This window comes from Aquarana catesbeiana, linkage group LG03, assembly GCF_042186555.1.
Source record: "Aquarana catesbeiana isolate 2022-GZ linkage group LG03, ASM4218655v1, whole genome shotgun sequence".
Classification (NCBI taxonomy): Eukaryota; Metazoa; Chordata; class Amphibia; order Anura; family Ranidae; genus Aquarana; species Aquarana catesbeiana.
Genome location: NC_133326.1, coordinates 538,484,088 through 538,505,576, shown reverse-complemented (window position 1 = coordinate 538,505,576; position 21,489 = coordinate 538,484,088). Strand labels below are relative to the sequence as shown.

At 41.5% G+C, this 21,489-nt stretch overlaps 1 protein-coding gene and 1 long non-coding RNA gene across 2 annotated transcripts; one reads left to right on the top strand and one right to left on the bottom strand.

The window, feature by feature from the left end:
- Window positions 1-1,445: 1,445 nt before the first annotated feature.
- On the top strand, window positions 1,446-15,618 carry LOC141132695 (uncharacterized). Its single transcript, XR_012242955.1, has 2 exons — window positions 1,446-8,677; window positions 8,815-15,618. It is a non-coding gene; the product is annotated as an uncharacterized lncRNA (long non-coding RNA).
- SPX (spexin hormone) lies at window positions 2,151-19,663 on the bottom strand. Its single transcript, XM_073621423.1, has 6 exons — window positions 19,528-19,663; window positions 16,752-16,832; window positions 16,181-16,238; window positions 10,625-10,687; window positions 8,034-8,120; window positions 2,151-2,502 (listed from the first exon to the last, which is right to left on the bottom strand). Exons 1-6 carry the CDS (start codon window positions 19,531-19,533, stop codon window positions 2,444-2,446), a joined length of 354 nt encoding a protein of 117 aa, XP_073477524.1. The 5' UTR covers window positions 19,534-19,663; the 3' UTR covers window positions 2,151-2,443.
- Window positions 19,664-21,489: the final 1,826 nt, after the last annotated feature.

Genomic DNA, 21,489 nt, shown 5'->3' with positions numbered 1-21,489 from the left:
GAAGAAAAGCATCCCCACAACATGATGCTGCCACCATCATGTTTCACGGTAGAGATGGTGTGTTCAGGGTGATGTGCAGTGTTAGACCCTATACACACTATTAGATTTTCTGCAGTTTTTTGTCTTCAGATTTACCAAAATCATAAAATATGAGGTCAAACTTTAATGCCCCGTACATTCGGTCGGACTTTGTTCGGACATTCCGACAACAAAATCCTAGGATTTTTTCCGACGGATGTTGGCTCAAACTGTCTTGCATACACATGGTCACACAAAGTTGTCGGAAAATCCGATCGTTCTAAACGCGGTGACGTAAAACACGTACCTCGGGACTATAAACGGGGCAGTGGCCAATAGCTTTCATCTCTTTATTTATTCTGAGCATGCGTGGCACTTTGTCCATCGGATTTGTGTACACACGATCGGAATTTCCGGAAAATTTTATAGCCTGCTCTCAAACTTTGTGTGTCGGAAAATCCGATGGAGCCCACACACGGTCGGAATTTCCGACAACACGCTCCTATCGGACATTTTCCATCGGAAAATCCGACCGTGTGTACGGGGCATTCGCGTTTCAATTTGCATGCAATCAGGCAGGCCCTTGCACTACATGGTTTTGGTAAATCTGAAGACAATCTGCAGAAAATCTATTAGTGTGTATGAAGCCTTAGTTTTCTGCCAAACATAGCATTTTGCTTTTAGCCCAAAAAGTTCAATATTGGTCTCATCTGACCAGAGCACCTTCTTCCACATGTTTGCTGTGTCCCCCACATAACTTCTCGCAAACAGGACTTCTTATAGCTTTCTTTCAACAATGAGTTTTTTCTTCCCACTCTTCCATAAATGCCAGATTTGTGGAGTGCACGACTAATAGTTGTCCTGTTGACAGATTTTCCCATCTGAGCTGTGGATCTCTGCAGCTCCTCCAGAGTTACAATGGGCCTCTTGGCTGCTTCTCTGATTAATGCTCTCCTTGCCCGGCCTGTCAGTTTAGGTGGACGGCCATGTCTTGGTAGGTTTGCAGTTGTGCCATACTCTCTCCATTTTTGGATGATGGATTGAACAGTGCTCCATGAGATGTTCAAAGTTTGGGATATTTTTTTATAACTTAACCCTGCTTTAAACTTTTTCGCAACTTTATCCCTGACCTGTCTGGTGTGTTCCTTGGCCTTCATGATGCTGTTTGTTCACTAAGGTTCTCTAACAAACCTCTGAGGACTTCACAGAACAGCTGTATTTATACTGAGATTAAATTACACACGGTGGACTCTATTTACTAATGAGGTGACTTCTGAAGGCAATTGGTTCCACTAGATTTTAGTTAGAGGTATCAGAGTAAAGGGGGCTGAATACAAATGCACCCCACACTTTTCAGACACACACTTATTTGTAAAAAAATGTTGAAAACCATTTATCATTTTTCTTCCACTTCACAATTATGTGCCAATTAGTGTTGGTCTATCACATAAAATCCCAATAAAATACATTTATGTTTTTGGTTATAACATGACAAAATGTGGGAAATTTCAAGGGGTATGAATACTTTTTCAAGGCACTGTACAATTCCCAAGATCCCTTGCGTCTTATGCAAATCAGGTGTGTACTATTGGCTGTTACCAGCCATGGCACCGGGGAGCTTGGAATTATGTGTGCAGAATCAGGCTGTGCAGAATAGAAGTGGGTGGGATTGGGGGGGCCTGCGGATGATGCTAATAGCTTACCCATCAGAGAAGACAACAGTAGTGTTCATGCCTCCTTCCCAGCATGATCATGTCATGCTGCAGTCCTTTCTGGACATATCCAATGTAAGGGTGATAACGCTGCCATTTTGAAAAGAGAAGGCATAGCGTTGTCACCCTCTAACAGGAAATTACATACAGCAGAGAGCCCTGGCAGGATCAGCAGGTATTAATTATAATTTGCAGGGGGAATCACAAAATTATACAAGGGAGTATCTTTTTTATATTGAACAACAGTTCTACCATAAACAATTCTGAATTTATGGAAAATTATCAGACTAATGCCTTCTCATGGTAGCAAACCACAACCCTACATTGTGAATGTTTAAGAACTGCTAAAGGCGTGCATGACCACCCACTAACCTGCAGACAATCCCCCAAATCCATCATTAACAATCTGATGACAAAATGTAAACAAACAGCTGAGATGAAATTTATTCTCACATTTCTGCTGATATAAAATACATTTTCTATATTTTACAATCATTTCCTGGCTGGAGAGTTTAATGATTGTTAAAACAAAGAGAAGGAAAATCAGAAGGTCTGAAATGAAATATTCTGTACAGGGCAGAGAGTTTGCAGTTGAGTGATTGGAGCTGGGTAGGTGTCCGCTGGGGGCGCGTGGTTACAGTGGGTGCTGAAGGGGGCGTGCTGTCACAGAGGAGCAGTGTAGTCAGCAGGCTTCAGGGCTCCTTGCAGTGATTTCACCAACTGAACAGTGACTCCGGTAAATACCCAGCCTGGTCCACCGCACTATCTTCAGCTGCACATCAGGGAGAAAAAAAATGTGTATTAGAAATTTAAAATGAAATACAAAATATTTCAGGAATCACCATGCTACACAAAAGCTGAGTGGTCCTCAAACTGAAAAATATTAAATGATCACTCTACTTAAAGTGGATGTAAAACCAAATTTTTTTTTCATCATCCTGTAGAGTAGAGTATAAGATTTGCTATCATTTGAGCCCAGTCTTGCCACACAGAGTTAATCCAGCTCTGAGCAATCCTCTTTTATTGTCCAGTGAGACAATTCTTGACAAACAGAGAAAAACTTTGTCAAATCCTCCCCCTTGCTGTGAGTGACAGGTGATTTACATATCTCGTGCACTAGCCCAAGACATGCATTATTTTTTAATTCCCACCCCCACTCCTTTCTTCAGCAGCTCAGCAAGGATTGGCTGTTCCACACCTCAGCCATGCAATGATTTGGCATGCTGAAGTCATGTGGTTACTTTCCTGTCTTTTCGCCGGATGTTAGAGATCATAGCAGAAGTTCAGTGTAAGAAATACACAGGGGAAAATGCATATTGACAAGGGGAGTGTAGAGGTGGGCGGGGATTCTACTGACATCACTACTCCACCCACCGAGCTCCAGACAACAGACCCACCCACAGAATCTGCATTTTTTCGGCTCTCATAACAGACAGAGGGGAGACATTTGACAGGTAAAGATACATGCAGGAGGCGTGTATATCCTTATAGATAACCCCTATGGCAGTAGTTTAGAAAGGATGACATTGGGTTTACATCCACTTTAAAGTGTCACTAAACCCACATCATAAAAACTATGAATAAACACTGGATTACATGCTATTCATACTCAGTCAGTCACTATGAGATCTGTTTTCTGTATTATGTAAAAAAACTTGTTTGATCCTGCTGCTCTCTATCTCCACCTTCTGTCCATGTCCCCAATTCAGCTAGAGATTTTGCAGAGCAGTGTTGGCAGCTCTGCACATGCTCAGTTTTCAGTGAGTTTCTATGCTGAGCATTTCCTCCCTATCACATCTGAACAGGTCATGTGGCTATAGAGTCACACATGTGGGAGTATACACTGTGGTAAATGACAGCCCGCTTCCTCCCTCCTCCTTAATGCCCACTAACCAGCTAAACACAAAGGCAGTGGGATGTTACATGTAGATTAATGGAGGCTTCACCTCCCTGTTAGTTTAAGACACAGGCTGGATTGGCATGACACTGTGACTGGCAGAAATCCGCCCCCACCATGTTATTACCAAAAAATAATAAAGATTTGATTTCAAATATATATTTATATGACAATTTAAAACTGATTATAGATATTATTTATTTTTACTCTGTATTCCAATCCAAAAGCTGTATTTTTTTAATTTTGAACATGTGACCACCAGCAGCAGAGGACTAGAAGCTCCTCCTGTTTATGTTTCCCTGCAGACAGGCTGGGAAAGAGCTGGGTCATATGACAGCTGTATATCAATTAGGAAAAAGGTAATTAGATCTTTTTTTTTTTTTTTTGTAAATAATTATAGTGCCATCAACCATATATAGAAATAGAAGGGACAATGTAAATTAAACAGTGTGTGTTTAGTATCACTTTAACTACTGTTTCAGCTAGAGGCTGGGGAGTGAAGCTGGTCGTACACTCATAGATTTTCAAACCACATTCACATGAAAATTTTCATCAGCACATTCAATGACTTGAGAAATGCCATTTGAAAGTGCTATAAAAAAAAAACTTAGATTTTTTTTTCTGTTAAAAACTTTGATTTTGGTGTGAATCTAATATCCTGAACAAAATCCACATTCACTCTAATGCCGCGTACACATGATCGGAAATTCGGCCAGCAAAAGACAGACGAGAGCTTTTGGTGGGAAAATGCAACCGTGTGTATGCTCCATTGGACTTTTGCTGGCGGAATTCCCGCCAGCAAAAGATTACGAGCAGGTTCTCAATTTTTCAGGTCGGAAAAAGTTCCTATGTGAAAATGCAATCGTCTGTACAAATTCCGACGCGCAACATTCCTGCGCATGCTCGGAAACAATTCGACACATGCTCGGAAGCATTGAACTTCATTTTCTCGGCTCACTGTAGTGTTGTATGTCACCGCATTTTTGGCGGTTGAAAGTTCAGAGGACTTTTGTGTGACCATGTGTATGCAAGGCAAGGTTGAGCGGAATTCCGTCGGAAAAAACATCCAAGTTTTTTCCGACGAAAAATCCGCTCGTGTGTATGCGGCATTAGAAATTCATTGAGTCGAGAAAAAATTTCCATCCTGCTGCTTCAAATTTTCTCATCACTGTGGTCAAAAACAAATGTTGACTTGACCCCACTAACGATCACAAAAATGAATAAATGTTCTTAAAATGAAAATTCTCCACTGAAATTCTACTAGTGTATGGCCAGCTTTAATAGTACCACTACTCTCTCAACAGGTCTGGAAGTTCATTCACATTTGTGAGCAGAGTGTACTCTTAGGACTTGTTCACACTAGTTTTGCTCTGTAAAGCGTGATCCGTGTCTAGATCGTTCTTCAGAGAGCATTTTACAGGCAGTAAGGAGGTGTTGCATTACCTCCTCGCTGCCTGCTTTAACCCCCTGAATCCTGCATTAGAATAGGTCATGTTCGGCAGGTGCTATACCTGCTAAAAATGACAGGGGGTATAATTCCTGCTGCGACCAGGAAGCATGCAGCATGTGTAGACCCCAGCCACTGCCTCTGCAGCTAAATTAGGTAACCATTGGTGTGGGGGAGGGTTTACTGTCCCCCAACCTCACGTGTTAACAAGCTCTTATAGCGCTTACATTCCTTGTTGGAAGGTAAGACCCCTGGCTTGGGGTTACTTCAAAAAAATTTATGTCATTTATATTTAACGTTGCATGAGTACATGTGAGACACGTGTCAATAATGGAGTTTTAACAGGCACTTTTCAATGTAACATTAAGTACATATTGAATTTATAGAACATAGGGCCGAACATGACCAGCTTAGTAATAAAACAGTAACATAACCCACAGACCCCCAGATGGAGGAGAATGTCATAGAATAACATAGCAATATTGCCTTATGCCGCGTATACGCGACCGGTTTTGCCGTCGGAATAAACTCCGAAGGTTTCTCCAACGGAACTCAGACGAAATTCCATTCAAGCGGTCTTGCCTACACACGGTCCGACCAAAGTCCGACCGTCCAGAACGCGGTGAAGTACAACACTTACGATGGGACTAGAAAAAGGAAGTTCAATAGCCAGTAGCTAATAGCTTCCGTCTCGTACTTGCTTCAGAGCATGCGTCATTTTTGGTGCGTCAGAACAGCGTACAGACTAGCGGTTTTCCCGATAGGAATTGGTTCCGTCGGAAATATTTAGAACATGTTCTATTTTTAGGTCCGTCAGAATTTTCGAAAAAAAAATGTCCGATGAGGCACACACACGATCAGAATAAACAATGAAAAGCTTCCGTCTAACTTTTTCTGACGGACATTCCGCTCGTGTGTACGCGGCTTAAGAAGGATCACACTGGGCCCCAAAAGTATGTACACTTCAACCATAACAAGGAGAGTTGCCATCCAAACCATACAAACACACACATCTGACAAAGTTGAAACAAAAGAAAAAAAAACATTTTTGTTCATTTGCTTCATCTCTGGCTGCTACAGATTTCGTTCATTCTGTTTTATTTAGTCTCCTGTCACTGCTGAAAGCCTGGCCCTGAGACTTTTAGTTCCGGCTGTAGTCAGATATCAAAGGGGGTCGCTCAAGTGGCACCTCCCCTATTCAGAAAAATCTTTGTATTTTTTTCCAAAAACTGCAAGGCATTCTGTGAATGAATGAGGTGCGGAAAAACAACATGATCGCCCCTCCTCATTTCACATAACACCTTTGGAGCAGGGGAATTTGATCAATCCCTATGGACACTTTGCTGGTTCTATGTCCCATTAAAAAGCCCCAGTGGTGGCTGGTGCTCAATATTTTGGGGGGGGGGGAACGGCAAACCAACAATACCCTCCGCCTCCCCCGCCATGGGAGGCGGACGGGAAGGCGGCGATCACCAAACCCCCCCCAGCGGACTCCTTGCTCCAGCTACTTGCTCCGGGGCCTTTGCTTCTCCTCCTGGCCGAAAAGGAAGTGGGTCCTGAGACCTGATTGGATTGGCCGGGAGGAGAATCAGGGAGACAATAGCGGATATTAATTCGCTATTGTCACACAACTGGGTGGGCTCAGGGCGCAGTGCTCTGCACCCCGAGCCCACCCTTTTTGAAGCAAATTAGAGCCTCAGGCTCTAATCATGTGCTTAAAAAAAAAACAGATTAGGGGAGCAGCGCCCCGTATGGACGAGCCGTCACTGAAAAGCCCTGTGCTAGATTACAAAATTCCCTGCCACCCATTTCAGTAACTTCTACCTTTAATTTTTTTAGAAACTGACGAAAACTTCTCTTTAAGAATTGGTAACCTGCAATATATTATTCTTTTCTTTTTGTGTTTAATACCACTTTAATAAACTGTTTCACAATTTTAGGTTACAGAGGTTTTTGTTTGCAAATACATGTGACAATGCACAGCCACATCAAGGCACCTCTGCCAATTGTGCTCCCTCACTCTAAGTTACCGCTGTAGGACATACACTATATTGTCAAAAGTTTTGGGACACCTGCCTTTACACGCACATGAACTTTAATGGCATTCTAGTCTTATTCCGTAGGGATCTATATTGAGTTGGCCCACCCTTTGAAGCTATAACAGCTTCAACTCTTCTGGGAAGGCTGTCAACACTATTTAGGAGTGTGTCTATGGGAATGTTTGACCATTCTTCCAGAAGCGCATTTGTGAGGTCAGGCACTGATGTGGACAAGAAGGCTTGGCTCGCAGCTTCCGTTCTAATTCATCCCAAAGGTATTCTATCGGGTTGAGGTCAGGACTCTGTGCAGGCCAGTCAAGTTCCTCTACCCCAAACTCACTCATACATGTCTTTATGGGCCTTGCTAAAGGTCATGTGCGTGTAAAGGCAGGCGCCCCAATACTTTTGACAATATAGTGTATATCTATCGCTGAGAACATTGAAAGCAGACATATCATGGTGGTTCCCCTTTCCTCCTTAAAGTGGAGGTTACATGAAAAGGTTTGCTTTGCTGACACCCTCCAAGAAAAAAAAAAAAACGCCTTTTGAAAAAACAAAAAAACCCTAAACCCTGATTTCCATCCACTTTCTGGAGGTGTTGGTAATAGTAAAGGGAATGCTGGGAGATGGAATCATAATGCGCTCCTGAAAGGTCCATATTAAAGCAGCATAGTGGCTTCACATGCATTTACAAATTTCTGTTTCCTATCTAAATATTAGAAGCATTTAAGTTATAGAGAATGTTGGATTGCCCCTCTTATTCTGGGCTCAGGAGGGTTTTTCCAGTTTGGCTTCACGGTTTTACTTTTTTTAAAAGCTACAGAGTTGATCAGTTTTCGTGTTTCCAAGATTTGGCCCCTCTTGTGTCAGAGTGAAAATCACATTTGTAATTTCTTTGGAAGAAAGTAAGATGTATCTACCTTCCTCCTGGGCCTTCTGCAGAGAGCTCAGAAACATGGCTGCCGCCTCCGATATGGTGATGGGACTGGTATTCCGACTGCGGGTCTCTAGAAGAGGAGAACATTCACTGGTTACAGGGATGGTCCACCAATCAATATTGGGCTATTGCACCCACAGACAGGCACATGACACACCTGCCCATCATCCAACCCACCGAACAACACCCATCACAATGTTACCGATGGTCTAGATCATACACGTGCAGAATACAATTCTTTCTCTTTTCTTTATTGCAAAAACAAAGATTGTGCCCTGAAAATCTCTGTGTACCATTGGAGAGAGGACCAATGTGATCAAAGCATGATAATCTGTCAGTGTAACAATTCCAGGTATTTATTACCACTTACAGAGATCACTGTACTATCCCTGGCAATGCCATTATCTGCTTTTCTCTACAGAAGAACGGCACCATCTTTGTCCAGCCATCACCCTGGGTCACTTCCTGGACGAAGATGCCCACTCAAAGATGGCAGAATCATGTGTTCACAAATGTCTGATACAGATCAGTCCCTGCTGCAGCTTCTGATCACTGTGGGAAAGGAGAATGAGGAAATGCTTCCTCCTGCCTGCAGCAGACTAATGACATCATGTCAGCTTAGGCAAAGTCACAGACTAGAGCAGTGATGGCGAACCTTGGCACTCCAGATATTTTGGAACTACATTTCCCATGATGCTCACCTACACTGCAGAGTGCATGAGTTATTATGATAAATGTAGTTCCAAAACTTCTGGGGTGCCAAGGTTCGCCATCACTGGACTAGAGCATAAGGATGGCTTTTTAAAGATACAAAGTGGGGCTTTTCTAAAAAAAAAAAAAAAAAAAAAATAATTCCTAAAGCAGCCCAGTCGCTCAGTAATAAATATGAATTTGAAGGCAATGACCGTTCACACACATTGACTATTGATTACCTTATACACTATCCAACAAAATCATCTGATGTATCCACATTGATATTCTGTTACCCTGGACATTTTGATTACATCTGATTGCTGTCACCATCAAACAAACTATCAAACATAATCACAAGATACCTTACGGCTGGATTGTCACATGTATAGAGCTATCTGCAGATCTACTTTGGGGGTGACTTCCTATAACTGGTGCACACAAAATCTGGTGCAGCTGTGTGAAGTAACCAATCAGCTTCCAGGTTTTATTGTCAAAGCTTCATTGAACAAGCTGAAGTTAGAAGCTGATTGGTTACTATGCACAGCTGCTCCAGATTCTGTGTGCTCCAGTTTTAGTAAATCTCCTCCACTGTGTCACAGAGGCAAGTGTTTTCAGATGACACAGATCACTGTTCTACTAATCATCAGGTCGTTTAGTTTTGGATGGAGTGGAGTTATAACCTCTGTCTGTTTTTTTATTTCTAAATTCTGAAGTGAGTGCAAAAAAAACTTTTAATGGTTGTCACCGAAACAGGAATCGAGGGTAAATCTCCCAAAAGCAGATGCATTAGTTATAGGAACATGACATTGGAAATTCCTTCCCCAGTCTATTCAAATCTAAAGACAAAATCTGACTTAAAGTGGTTTTAAACCTCAGACATGAAATATGAACAAAGTATATCTCTCTATAGTTTGTACTTGTCTCAATCCAGAACACTAATGCCGCGTACACACGATCGGAATTTTGGCCCGCAAAAGACCGATGAGAGTTTTTCATCGGAAAATGCGACCGTGTGTATGCTCCATCGGTTTTTTGCTGGCCGAATTCCAGGCAGCAAAAGATTGAGAGCATGCTCTCAATTTTTTGGTTGGGAAAAGTTCCTATACGAAAATGCGATCGTCAGTAGCAATTCTGATGCGCAAAATCCCTACGCATGCTTGGAAACAACTCGACGCATGCTCGGAAGCATTGAACTTCATTTTCTCGGCTCGTTGTAGTGTTGTACGTCACCGCATTCTTGACGGTCGTAATTGCAGCAAACTTTTGCGTGACCGTGTGTATGCAAGGCAAGCTTGAGCAGAATCCCATCGGAAAAGCCATCATATCTTTTTCCGACGAGAAAACTGATTGTGTGTACGCGGCATTAGTGTAATTTCTGTCTGCTGTTTTGTTCCTCTGCTGTCAGTATGCATAATTTCTGACAAGTTTTCCTGACACCAAGAGAAAAATGGTGACAGAAGAGGGAGCTTCAGCTGATTGACAGTCTCAGCTCTGTTCCTGTGTGCTGTGTGAAGGGGGGGGGGGTCTCTCCCCTCCAATCAGCTCTCAGAGCTCTGCTCCTTGAGCTCTGCAGAGTGTAACCCCTTTTTATGAACTCCCAGACAGGTTGATAAACTCTACACTTTGAATGGATGTAGAGAAGAGAGGGCTGCAGATAAACAGGTACATGTAGGATGATTTGTTTCATCTCTGTGTATCACCCGATTCCAGTCACTTCACTGGGTATATGTAAGGGTTTACAACCACTTTAAGTTCTACTTTAGTTTTTTCTGGTTTCTAAAACCCTTACAGCAAAATGCGGATTTGGTGGCAACAACCAATCAGCGTCTCAGCCACTGGCTTCTTCTGTACAATATTAGCAGAGAAGATAAGGAGAATTACCCAGCTGGAGTCTGTCAAAGAGATCCTTCCTCTGAGTCTCATCGGAAATAAATCGCCGGCCCTCTGCAATGCACAATCACAGCACAGTTAATGGGGTGGAGGGCTCCACTTGAACTTAAAGGAGCACTCCACTTTCTCTAAAAGATTCAGACCACATTAATCATTGCTACACAAAACATTTCTTAGCAAGTATAGAGTTACTAAAAAAACAAAAACAAAAAAAAATTTTCAATGACAGGCAAGAAATTGAAATGTTGCTTTTTTGCAGCCATGACATTCTGAGGTTGAGTCCATACACTGGCTGTGAGATCGGCTTGCTGATTTTCAAGCAAAACAATGTGCAAAGTTTGAAGTCAAATGATCGCCATCCCTTCCACCAGGATAATCATTTTTTGGAGATGTCTTTAGGAATGACAAAACTGATGTTTTATTATTGATGGTTTGGGTATTTTACTCGTAAAGTCAATTCCTAAAGATTATCACACTAGTTTTGTCACGAATGGACAACTGTAATAATCGGAATCCCCATTCTGATATATTAGTGCTTTTTAGCAAATTACTTTTTTTATGTTATGTTCACACCCATGTGATGCGATTCTGGCAATCGCACTGCATTTTGCCATCTGTTTCAGGATGTTGTTAAGATGACATTGACACCTGCAGCAGATCACATGGACACCGTGCAATTGCTTAGATTGCGATGCGGGGAAACGCAATGAATCTTGTGCGTTTTCCGCATCGCATTAGTGTGAACCAAGACTGAGCTATGGATTTGTATGAATCAAATCGGCACTGCATTCGCACCAAACTGGTGCAGGACCCTTTTTTTTTTGTCCGCACTGCGTTTTGCAAACCAATTGCGGGGTGTCGTTAACTTAACATACACTCCACAATTGGTTCGCATGGACGGGATGTAATTTAGATGCAGTGCCAAATCTGCAGCGAATTTTCATTGCATTTAGTGTAATCCTAGGCTCAAAGTGTATCTACGGTCAATCTGTAAAATCATTATATTCATTTCTACTTTGAATTTCAGTTATTTCTAGCCTATTCTTATTAATTTGAACAATCTTGAAGTTTGTAAACTGACTTTGTGAAGATTCTCACACATTTACTCCCTTGAATCCTGTGACACGTAGTCACTATGCCCTGTGGGTACGCACTGCTGTGTCATACATTTCACAGAGCCTGCCTTCTGAACTACAGAGGAGCTGAGAGGAGGAGTTTAAGGAGGCGGAGTCAGTGCAGGTGTTCTGTCAGATTAGGCGACCCGTCAAAACTTGTAACGGAAGTGACGTCCCATCACAGCCATCTTGGTATACCGTGCACTCGGCCACACTAAGCCTACGGTCTGAAGTTGCCAAGTGGACATTTTTTTACATCATCAAACTCTTGCACTTCACACTTTTACTACTAAACTGAGCTTATATCATGAAATACAATATTTAGAAGTCCCTGACACGGTTTTGATGTTGAATTTTAAAAGCAGCGGTGTTCTGTCACGTTAGCAAACCTGTAAGATCAGCAGGCTTGTCGCTGCTTTTAAAATTCAACATCAAAACAGTTTATTACAGTTTATTACACATTATGTGAGCAGACTGCAGTTCCTCTTAAAAGGGAAGTAAACCCTGATGGGTTTTACTTCCTCTTTTTCCCCCTGCAAAGTAAAAGCATAATGGGCTAGTATGCATCGCATACTAGCCCATTATGTGGCACCTGCAAATGATACCCGTGCCGTCCTCACTGGTGGCTGCATCCATCTTTGCCCCTCTTCCTACCGGGGCCACTGACTCTGGCTCTGTGACTGTCCGGAGTCGCCAGTCATGGCACTCGCTAGTGAAGAAATGGCACGGTGGGCTGTTTCTTGACAGCGCATGCACCGATGACGTCATCAGCACACTACAAGGTAAATATCTCCTAAAAGGCGCACGTTTAGGTGATATTTACAATACCTATAGGTAGGCTTACCTATAGGTACAAGTTGCACAGAGGGGTTTACAACCACTTTAAGCAGCAGAGGAGAAGCTGCAAAGCACGCGGGGAATCCAGGAAGTTGTGGAAAGAGATGACCAGGAGACAGACAGAACTCACAACATAAAAGGAGATTTTTCAAGTAATCTTATATTGTCAAATACAACTATTGCTTTTACTGTTTTTACAATTCTGATGTTATAAAATGAAAGTGTGTGCTGTGACCATAGAACTCCTTTAAATAACTGTTACATAACAAAGGTGTTGTCAAGCTTACATAAAAAAAAAAAAAAAAATCTAGGATTTGTTAACACTTTTTCCCTCCATTAGCAAGTTATCAACCCTGAACTTGGGCAGGAGACAGAACAGCTTCTGTTAGGGCTGGTTCACACTGGTGCGACGTGCCATTTCTTCACTAGCTCCGACTTTGAGGGAACATGTCGCATGACATGTAAAAATCAATGTTTCCCTATGCCGTTTTAAGTGGTCCAACTTGTGTTGGTCTGACTTTGGAAAAGGTTCCTGCACTACTTTGGTCTGACTTCTGTCTGATTTCAGCCCAAAGGGGCCCCCCTGGGGCGCGCACATGGGAGTATCACAGGAGCATCACGGATCACTGACAGCGCCCGTTTACCACGTGATCGCTCCGTCCAATGACGGAGTGATCACTTGAAAACAAACCGGCATCATGTCCGGTTCCTCCCTCCCCTCTCTGTACTGATCGGTACAGTGTGAGGGGAGAGATCGGTTGCAGCAGCCCCGTGGGCTGGATCTGTAGTGCCCACGGCACTGCTCTGTGTCCATTGCAGTGTCATCCATCCATCCATGCTCAGCCATCCCTCTGTCATACTCATCCATCCATGCTCAGCCATCCATACTCAGCAATACTCATCCATCCATCCATGCTCAGCCATCCACACTCAGCAATAATCATCCATACATCCATGCTCAGCCATCCCTCTGTCATACTCATCCATCCATCCATGCTCAGCCATCCATACTCAGCAGCAATACTCATCCACACATCCATGCTCAGCTATCCCATCCACTCCCAGCCATACTCAGCCATACTCAGCCATACTCAGCAATTCCCAGCCGTACCCAGCCATACTCAGCCATACCCAGTCATACTCAGCTGTACTCAGCCGTACCCAGCCATACTCAGCCATACCCAGCCATACTCAGCAATACCCAGCCATACTCAGCCGTACCCAGCCGTACCCAGCCGTACCCAGCCATACTTAGCCGTACCCAGCCGTACTCAGCCATACTCAGTCGAACTCAGCCATCCCCATCCAACCCTATTCATGCTCATCCATGCCACATCAGTTCTCATCCATGCCACTACAGTACCTCACAAAAGTGTAATTGATAGTCAAATTAGATTTGACAAATGTCGGCCCCTAGAACACCTGATGCTGCTCCCTGCATGTTGGGCCTTTGTATGTGGCCAGGCTGTAGAAAAGACTCCCACATGTGGTATTGCCATACTCAGGAGGAGTAGGAGAATATATTTTGGGGTGTAATTTTTGGTATGTACATGCTATGTGTTAGAAATATTTTATAAATGGACAACTTTGTGTAAAGAAAATGTGTTTTCATTTTCTTTCCACATTTTCCAAAAACTTGTAGAAAAAAATGACATGTTCAAAAGACTCACTATGCCTCATAGATTATACGTTGGGGTGTTTTCTTTCCAAAATGGGGTCATTTTTGGGGCGTTTCCATTGTCCTAGTGCTCCAGGGCCTTCAAAAGTGCAAGAGGTAGTCAGGAAATTAGATGTGTAATTTTTGCTCCTAGAACACCTGAAGGTGCTCCCTGCATGTTAGACCTCTCTATGTGGCTATGCTGTGTAAAAGTCTCACACATGTGGTATCGCCATACTCAGAAGGAGTAGCAGAATGTGTTTTGGGGTGTAATTTGTGGTATGCATATGCTGTGTGTGAGAAATAACTGCTAATATAACAATTTTGTGGGAAAAAAAAAATAAAAAATCTTTATTTTGCAAAGAATTGTGGGAAAAATTACAACTTCAAAAAACTCACCATGCCTCTTACTAAATACATTGGAATGTCTACTTTTCAAAAAGGGTTAATTTGGGGGGTATTTGTACTTTCCTGGCTTGTTAGACCCCTTTCACACTGAGGCATTTTCAGGCGCTTTCACACTAAAAAAAAGCGTCTGAAAAGCTCACGAAAACTTATTTCCATTAAAGTGAATGAATGCTTTCACACTGGGGCAGTGCTCTGGCAGGGTGGTGAAAAAACGCCCCTCTCCATTGAAATGAATGGAAAGCTCTTCAAAAGCGCCTGAAAAGCTCTTAAAAAGCGCTCAGTGTTTTTACTGGCAGTTTAAAAGTGCCTCAGTGTGAAAGAGGCCTTAGAGTTGGTTCACACTGAGGCAACACGACTTGCAGCGCGACTGCCTCCAACGACTTGAACATGACTGCAGCGGCGACTTGCAAAATGACTTCTATATAGAAGTCAATGCAAGTCGCCCCCAAAGTAGTACAGGAACCTTTTTCTAAGTTGGAGCGACTTGCGTTGCTCCGATTAGAACGGTTCCATTGTACAGAACGGGACACGACTTGTCAGGCGGCTAAGTCGCCTGACAAGTCGTCCTAGTGTGCACCGGCTCTTAGGGTCTCAAGAAATGAGATAGGCTGTCAGTACTTCAGGTGTGATCAATTTTCAGAGATTGGCACCATAGCTTGTGGACTCTATAACTTTCACAAAGTAATATACACCAATTTGGGTTATTTTTACCAAAGATATATAGCAGTATACATTTTGGCCAAAATTTAAGAAGAAAATTACTATTTTGCTAAATTTTATAACAGAGACGAAAAAAAATGCATTTTTGTTTACAGAATTTTCAGTATTTTTTCTTTTATCGCGCAAAAAATAAAAAACCCAGCGGTGACTAAATACAAAAGAAAGCTCTATTTGTTTGAAAAAGAGGACAAAGATTTCATATGGGTACAGTGTTGCATGACTGAGTAATTGTCATTCAAAATGTGAGAGCACCGAAAGCTGAAAATTGGTCTGGTTAGGGAGGGGGTTTAAGTGCCCAGTGGTCAAGTGATTAATTGATGTGATTTGGATGCGACATTACAGGAAGATTACACAGGCATTTCCCGAAGCTGCTTCTAAGTTGTGTAGAATTTGCGTCAAAGTCGCACCGAAGTCACCTGGCAAAGTCACGCGACTTTCATGTCGGAACAGTGTGAACCTGGCCTTACAGCCTAACATGTCTGCTACGACAGGGAGGGAATACAAATGAATAGCAGCACACACAGTTATTCCAGAGGGATAAGACAGCACTATTAATAATAATATAATTGAGCACAGAACTAGATTCTTACTAATGGTTGATTCTGAATGAAAAATTTCACCAGCTTCTGATTGGCAGTAACTGTGAGTTTCCATGAGATGGCAGAAAATATCTGCAGTTTTAATTATGATTGGATAAGATGGCACAGAAGTCATGTCTCGGGGGGTATTTATTGCCTATACACAGACACGTTGGATGGTTTCAAGCTCTACGCTGTCATGGCAGCTGTGGACAGGAAATGAGTGACTTACGTGCTCCTTTTAGGTACAGCATGGCCTGCGGGGTCCAGTTCCGTCTTTGAAAATGGCTCTAAGCAGGAGGAAAAGAGACATAGAAAGTAGATACACATACAAGTAATGCCTAGTACACACGATCAGAAAATCGGATGAAAAATACCACTTTCAAAGCGATCATATGATAATCTGATTGTTAGTACACAGCTTTCAAGAGCCGATCACGACAGTTCATCCAAAATTATCTGAAGGGACAAACAGGAACATTTTTCTTGTACGATACCAGATTGTACAATTTTTGTTTAATCGGTACAGTATTCGTCCAGGAAAAAAACCCGGAAGACTAAGACCACGCATGTTTAGAAACAACAGAATACATTACAGTTACAATACATTACATTACTTCTGAAGTTGTATTCTGTCATACGAGAATTTTTGTAACTTTAGTACCCGCTTCATTTTCAATATGAGACTAACATGCAAAAAAACACAAAAGAAAACAGACAATCGTTTGTCCGATATTCATATCGTGTGTACTTTGCTTTAGACAGCTACAAAAAAAATGCCAGATCACACAGTGATCACTTACCTGTGGCAGAGACCCAGAGGGAGGGATAACCGAGGAGGACATTATCAGGAGGAGGGTGCAGGCCGCTCGACACCCGCTGTCCTGAGGACACAGAGGACAGACTGATTAGGTGAGCCAGTCCCCGGAAGTAGTAGATACTGTCCTGTGTTACCCATCATATAACATTTCATGTTTGGAGATGTAATGATTCCCTTAAATGGCAAACTTATTACAGATGCAAGCATGCTGGTCCTTCCTCCGTCCTATCTCCAGGAAATTCTTAAGCTTGTCAAGAAAAAATAAGTTGTATTTTATTATTGTAGAATGTAATTGCTTCTCTTTCTTACTCTGTGTATAAATATCTGGGTTCCAGAATTGTATAATGCTTTATGGAAGGTCTCAAGAGCTTGCACCTTAATTTTTATTATTAGCCCATAAAGGGATCACTTAAAGTGACACTAAACAATATCCTTATTCTCCAAAAAATAATCTAGACACATCCACTACTTAATGGCCCTGTAACCTATTGTTTATTAAATTGCTTCTTATGCCCCGTACACACGGGCGGAATTTCCGGTGGAAAAATCTTGGATGGTTTTTCCGACGGAATTCCGCTACAGCTTGCCTTGCATACATACGGTCGCACAAAAGTTCTCTGAACTTTCGACCATCAAGAACGCGGTGACGTATAATACTACGACGAGCCGAGAAAATAACGTTCAATGCTTCCGAGCATGCGTCTAATTGTTTTTGAGCATGTGTAGGAATTTTGTGCGACGGAATTGCTAAAGACGATCGGAATTTCCAATTATAACTTTTTCTGTCGGAAAAATAGAGAACCTGCTCTCAAGTCCGATGGAGCATACACTCGGTCGGAATTTCCGACCAAAAGCTCACATCAGACTTTTGCTGGCGGAATTTCAGACCGTCTGTATGGGGTATTACTGTGCTTTTTTGCCTCCGAACCTCTCCCTATCCCCCTCAATTCCATTTGTTTGGCATGAGCAGTGCACATTAGATGAGGTCATAGGAACTTCTCTATGGATGCTACAAATGCCATAGCCCATAGTCCCTAGCCCATCTAGGTAGCAAGCAAGAAAGGGTGGCTATGTTCCTACATACAGTGGGAGATTGAATAAAGCCACCCTTTAACAAAAAGTTGGATCACAGCAGCAAAAAAAATATGTTTATGTCCCACAGTGTCAGAGCACAACACTGTGTGAGACCAATGCACTATGTCAGAGAGGAGCACTATGTAAAAGTACAGCACAATGGCAGACACAGTATAAGGGTATTGACCTATATCAGAACATGGCACTGTGTAACAGCACAGCACAGTGACAGAGCAGGGCACTACATCAGACTACGTCACTTGTCACCTATTCAGACTAAACTGTTCTTTTATTTTTGAGACATGCTACTCAGAACTCGGTTAAACCAGCAGTGATTAAATCACATCCACATCTTCAGATGCAGTTCTGAAGATCCACATACAATTGGCTTAAATAGTTGGATAAAAAAATTAGTTATTACTAAAATATTCTCCATATTGTTCCAATCAAGTTTTATATTGCAGCTGATGTGGTTGGCTCAGTGTACAACACTAAGGAATATGTCAGAGCTATATATATGTGTATATATATATATATATATATATATATATAAAAAAGTGTGTGACTGTGGTGGGTACAGTATAAGCTTCTCTGGTGCAGAGACTGATGTGACTAGCTCAGAGTTGTCTGTTCAGCACTGCAGAATATGTCAGAGCTATATAAATGTATAATCATAGCGTGTGACTGTGGTAGAATATTAGAGTGTAAGTTCCTCTTTTGTAGAGCCTGATGTATATGGCTCAGCATTCTCTGCCCAGCACTGCAAAATATTTTAGAGTTATATAAATGTATAATAATAGTGTGTGCCTGTGGTAGGATATTAGAGTGTAAGCTTCTCTAGTGTGGAGATTGATGTGACTGGCTCAGTGATCTCTGTACACCACTATGGTCAGTGACTGTGGAAGGATATTAGAGTGCGAGCTCCTCTGCTGCAGAGACTTTGACTTGCTCAGTGTTTTCTGTACAACAGCTATATAACTATATAATAATAACAGTTGTGTGACTGTGGTGGGGGCATTAAAGTGTAAGCTCCTCTGGTGCAGACTGATGTGACTGGCTCAGTGTTCTAATAATGAATAAAATAATAATGTTTAATAATTTTGGTTTTGGATAACCTGTAGGTCATAAAGATGGATGGATCATCCTCCCTGTCCCATTTATAATATATTTTAGAACTTTTAAAAAGTAGAGCCCAGCTGACTGACTGCTGTTACCATTTTTTTTTCTGACTTTTGTGCAGGAAGAAAAATCTTGGAATATTAGCTGAATTCTTTATACTGATGTACAGAATACAATTGCTCTTAAATGTTTCTACATTTTTATTGTGAGAAATGGTCAACTATACAGGAAACCTTCTGTTTTCAAAGTCTGGTTTAAAAATGATTGCTTTCTGGGGGAAAAAATATATATATACAGTATATATACTGTATGTGTGTATGTATATATATATCACAAGAGCAAAAAATGTATCATTGAGTTTTGCAATGAACTTACAAATTCAGTCATGATCAAGCCAAAAAGAAGAGCCTGAAAAATTTCCTAAATTAATTTTTTGGGGAATATAAATTAATAAGACATGGTATTGGGGAAATTGCTGGCATCGTCTTCCTCAGGAAAACAGCAAGAATAAAACAAGTTCTGTTTTATTTCAACCCAAAAAATTGTGCAGATTCTAGAGCACTTACCTTCATGTTCTGGCTGACTCAGGTGGCTGCTTCTTGAGACTTGGTGGACGATGACACCTCTATTTGGGTCTGGTCTTAAATCTGGTTTTAAATCATCTGTGTGCAGCCCTCCCTCCCCTCTCGTGTCCTGAGGATTCATTCAGACTGGTGGGACCACTTGTCAGCTGTTGATTTGGAAGAGGTGGAACCATGGGTCCTCCTCCGGGGATTTCTCATCTCCTTAGAGTGGGCGATATGATTGAGGGATAGACAGTGAAATGTTCCATACTTTGAAGAGATCAAACTCCTCGATACCTACGTCACTGCTGAGGCCGGAGATCAATACCCACAGCTGGAAGCTAAAGGTGATGAACTTAATGAGACTGGATGTGGTCAAATGATTGTAAATCAAGATGTCATCACTGATTGCCAACAAGACGGCGGAGGACTCCAGTCAGTATCAACCACAGAGAGACATATCAAACCGGGAAATGTTACAGAATTTCTGCAATTAAGAACAAATCTGACAGATTTCACCAAAGAACAAGATCTGAACAAAGTAAACAACAATGTATGTTGTATAATTGCATTCAAAATCAAATTGTTTTTGGTTCTAAATTATTTGACTGTAAAAGCAAACACAGAAGAGCCCTTACTATGACTTCACTTTTCAAGGCACTTCCATCTGCATCAGCGATAGGTTTGATTTGTCTTCAGTTACAGTTTTCTAGATATCATTTCAGATAACACTGCAGATTCTTATAACATTCCAAAGGACAAAACCTTTAGCTGGCTGTCAGGGCACACAAATGTTACAAAAAGACAAATTAGGATGGCTGTCAAAGTGTGTGTATAATAAAATACCAGAAACTTGTCAGAATATATTTTTTGTAAATTTAAAAAAATGAGTGACCGCAAAATTTTTTATTATGATAGATAGATTGATAGAATAAAGTGACCACAAAATATTATTATGAGAGAGAGATACAGAAATAAATGATAGATAGAATAAAGTGATCACAAAATATTATGAGAAAAAGAGAAATAAAGCGATGGATAGAGAGATACAGATATAAACGATAGATCTTAGATAGACCACAAAGAGAGGGGGGAGAGAGAGAGAAAGAAAGAGAGAGACCACAAAATGGTATTATGAGAGAGAGAGAGAAAGATACAGCAATAGATGGATAGATAGATAGAATAAAGTGACTACAAAATGTTATTATGAGAGAGAAACACAGCGATAGATAGATAGATAGATAGATAGATAGATAGATAGATAGATAGATAGATAGATAGATAGATAGATAGATAGATAGATAGATAGATAGATAGATAGATAGATAGATAGATATTTACTAGTGCAACTTATAACATTCAAGTAAAAGATACACCAACATGTTAGAAAAAAAATGTAAAAACAGAATTACCGAGTTGGAAAAAGGATCACCCTCCTTATGTCAGTATTTTCTTGAACCACCTTTTTGCTTTAATTACAGCCTTTAGTCTGTTGGGATATGCCTCTACTAACTTTGCACATATAGACTTTGCAATATTTGCCCACTCCTCTTTGTAGAACTGCTCAAGTTCAGTTAAATTTGATGGTGACTGTTTGTGGACTGCCATCTTTAAGCCATTCCACAGCTTTTCAATGGGGTTCAAGTCTGGGCTCTGACTTGACCATGCAAGGACAATCACCTTTTTTCTCCTCCAACCACTGTGTGGTCACTTGTGCTGTGTGCTTTGGGCCATTGTCATGTTGGAAGGTAAACCTTTTTCCCATTCACAAATTTCTGGCAGAGGGCAGCAGATTTTCCTCAAGAATTTGACAGTATTTTTCCCCATCCATTTTTCTTCTATCCCTGGGTTGTGGGGGAGCTTATCAGAATCTGGATACCCCTACCCATTTACCAAAAAAAAAGTGTAAAAGTGAATAAAGACAGTACAAAAGTTTTTGACAATTTCTCTATTAAAAAATGAAAA

Bases quoted from the DNA above. Each gene is read 5' to 3' on its own strand.
- SPX (XM_073621423.1), bottom strand. The intron at 10,688-16,180 runs GTAAGTCACTCA...TGTGCATTGCAG, and splicing joins GCTGTACCTAAAAGGAGCAC to AGGGCCGGCGATTTATTTCC. The intron at 8,121-10,624 runs GTAATTCTCCTT...CTCCTCTTCTAG, and splicing joins CTTTGACAGACTCCAGCTGG to AGACCCGCAGTCGGAATACC.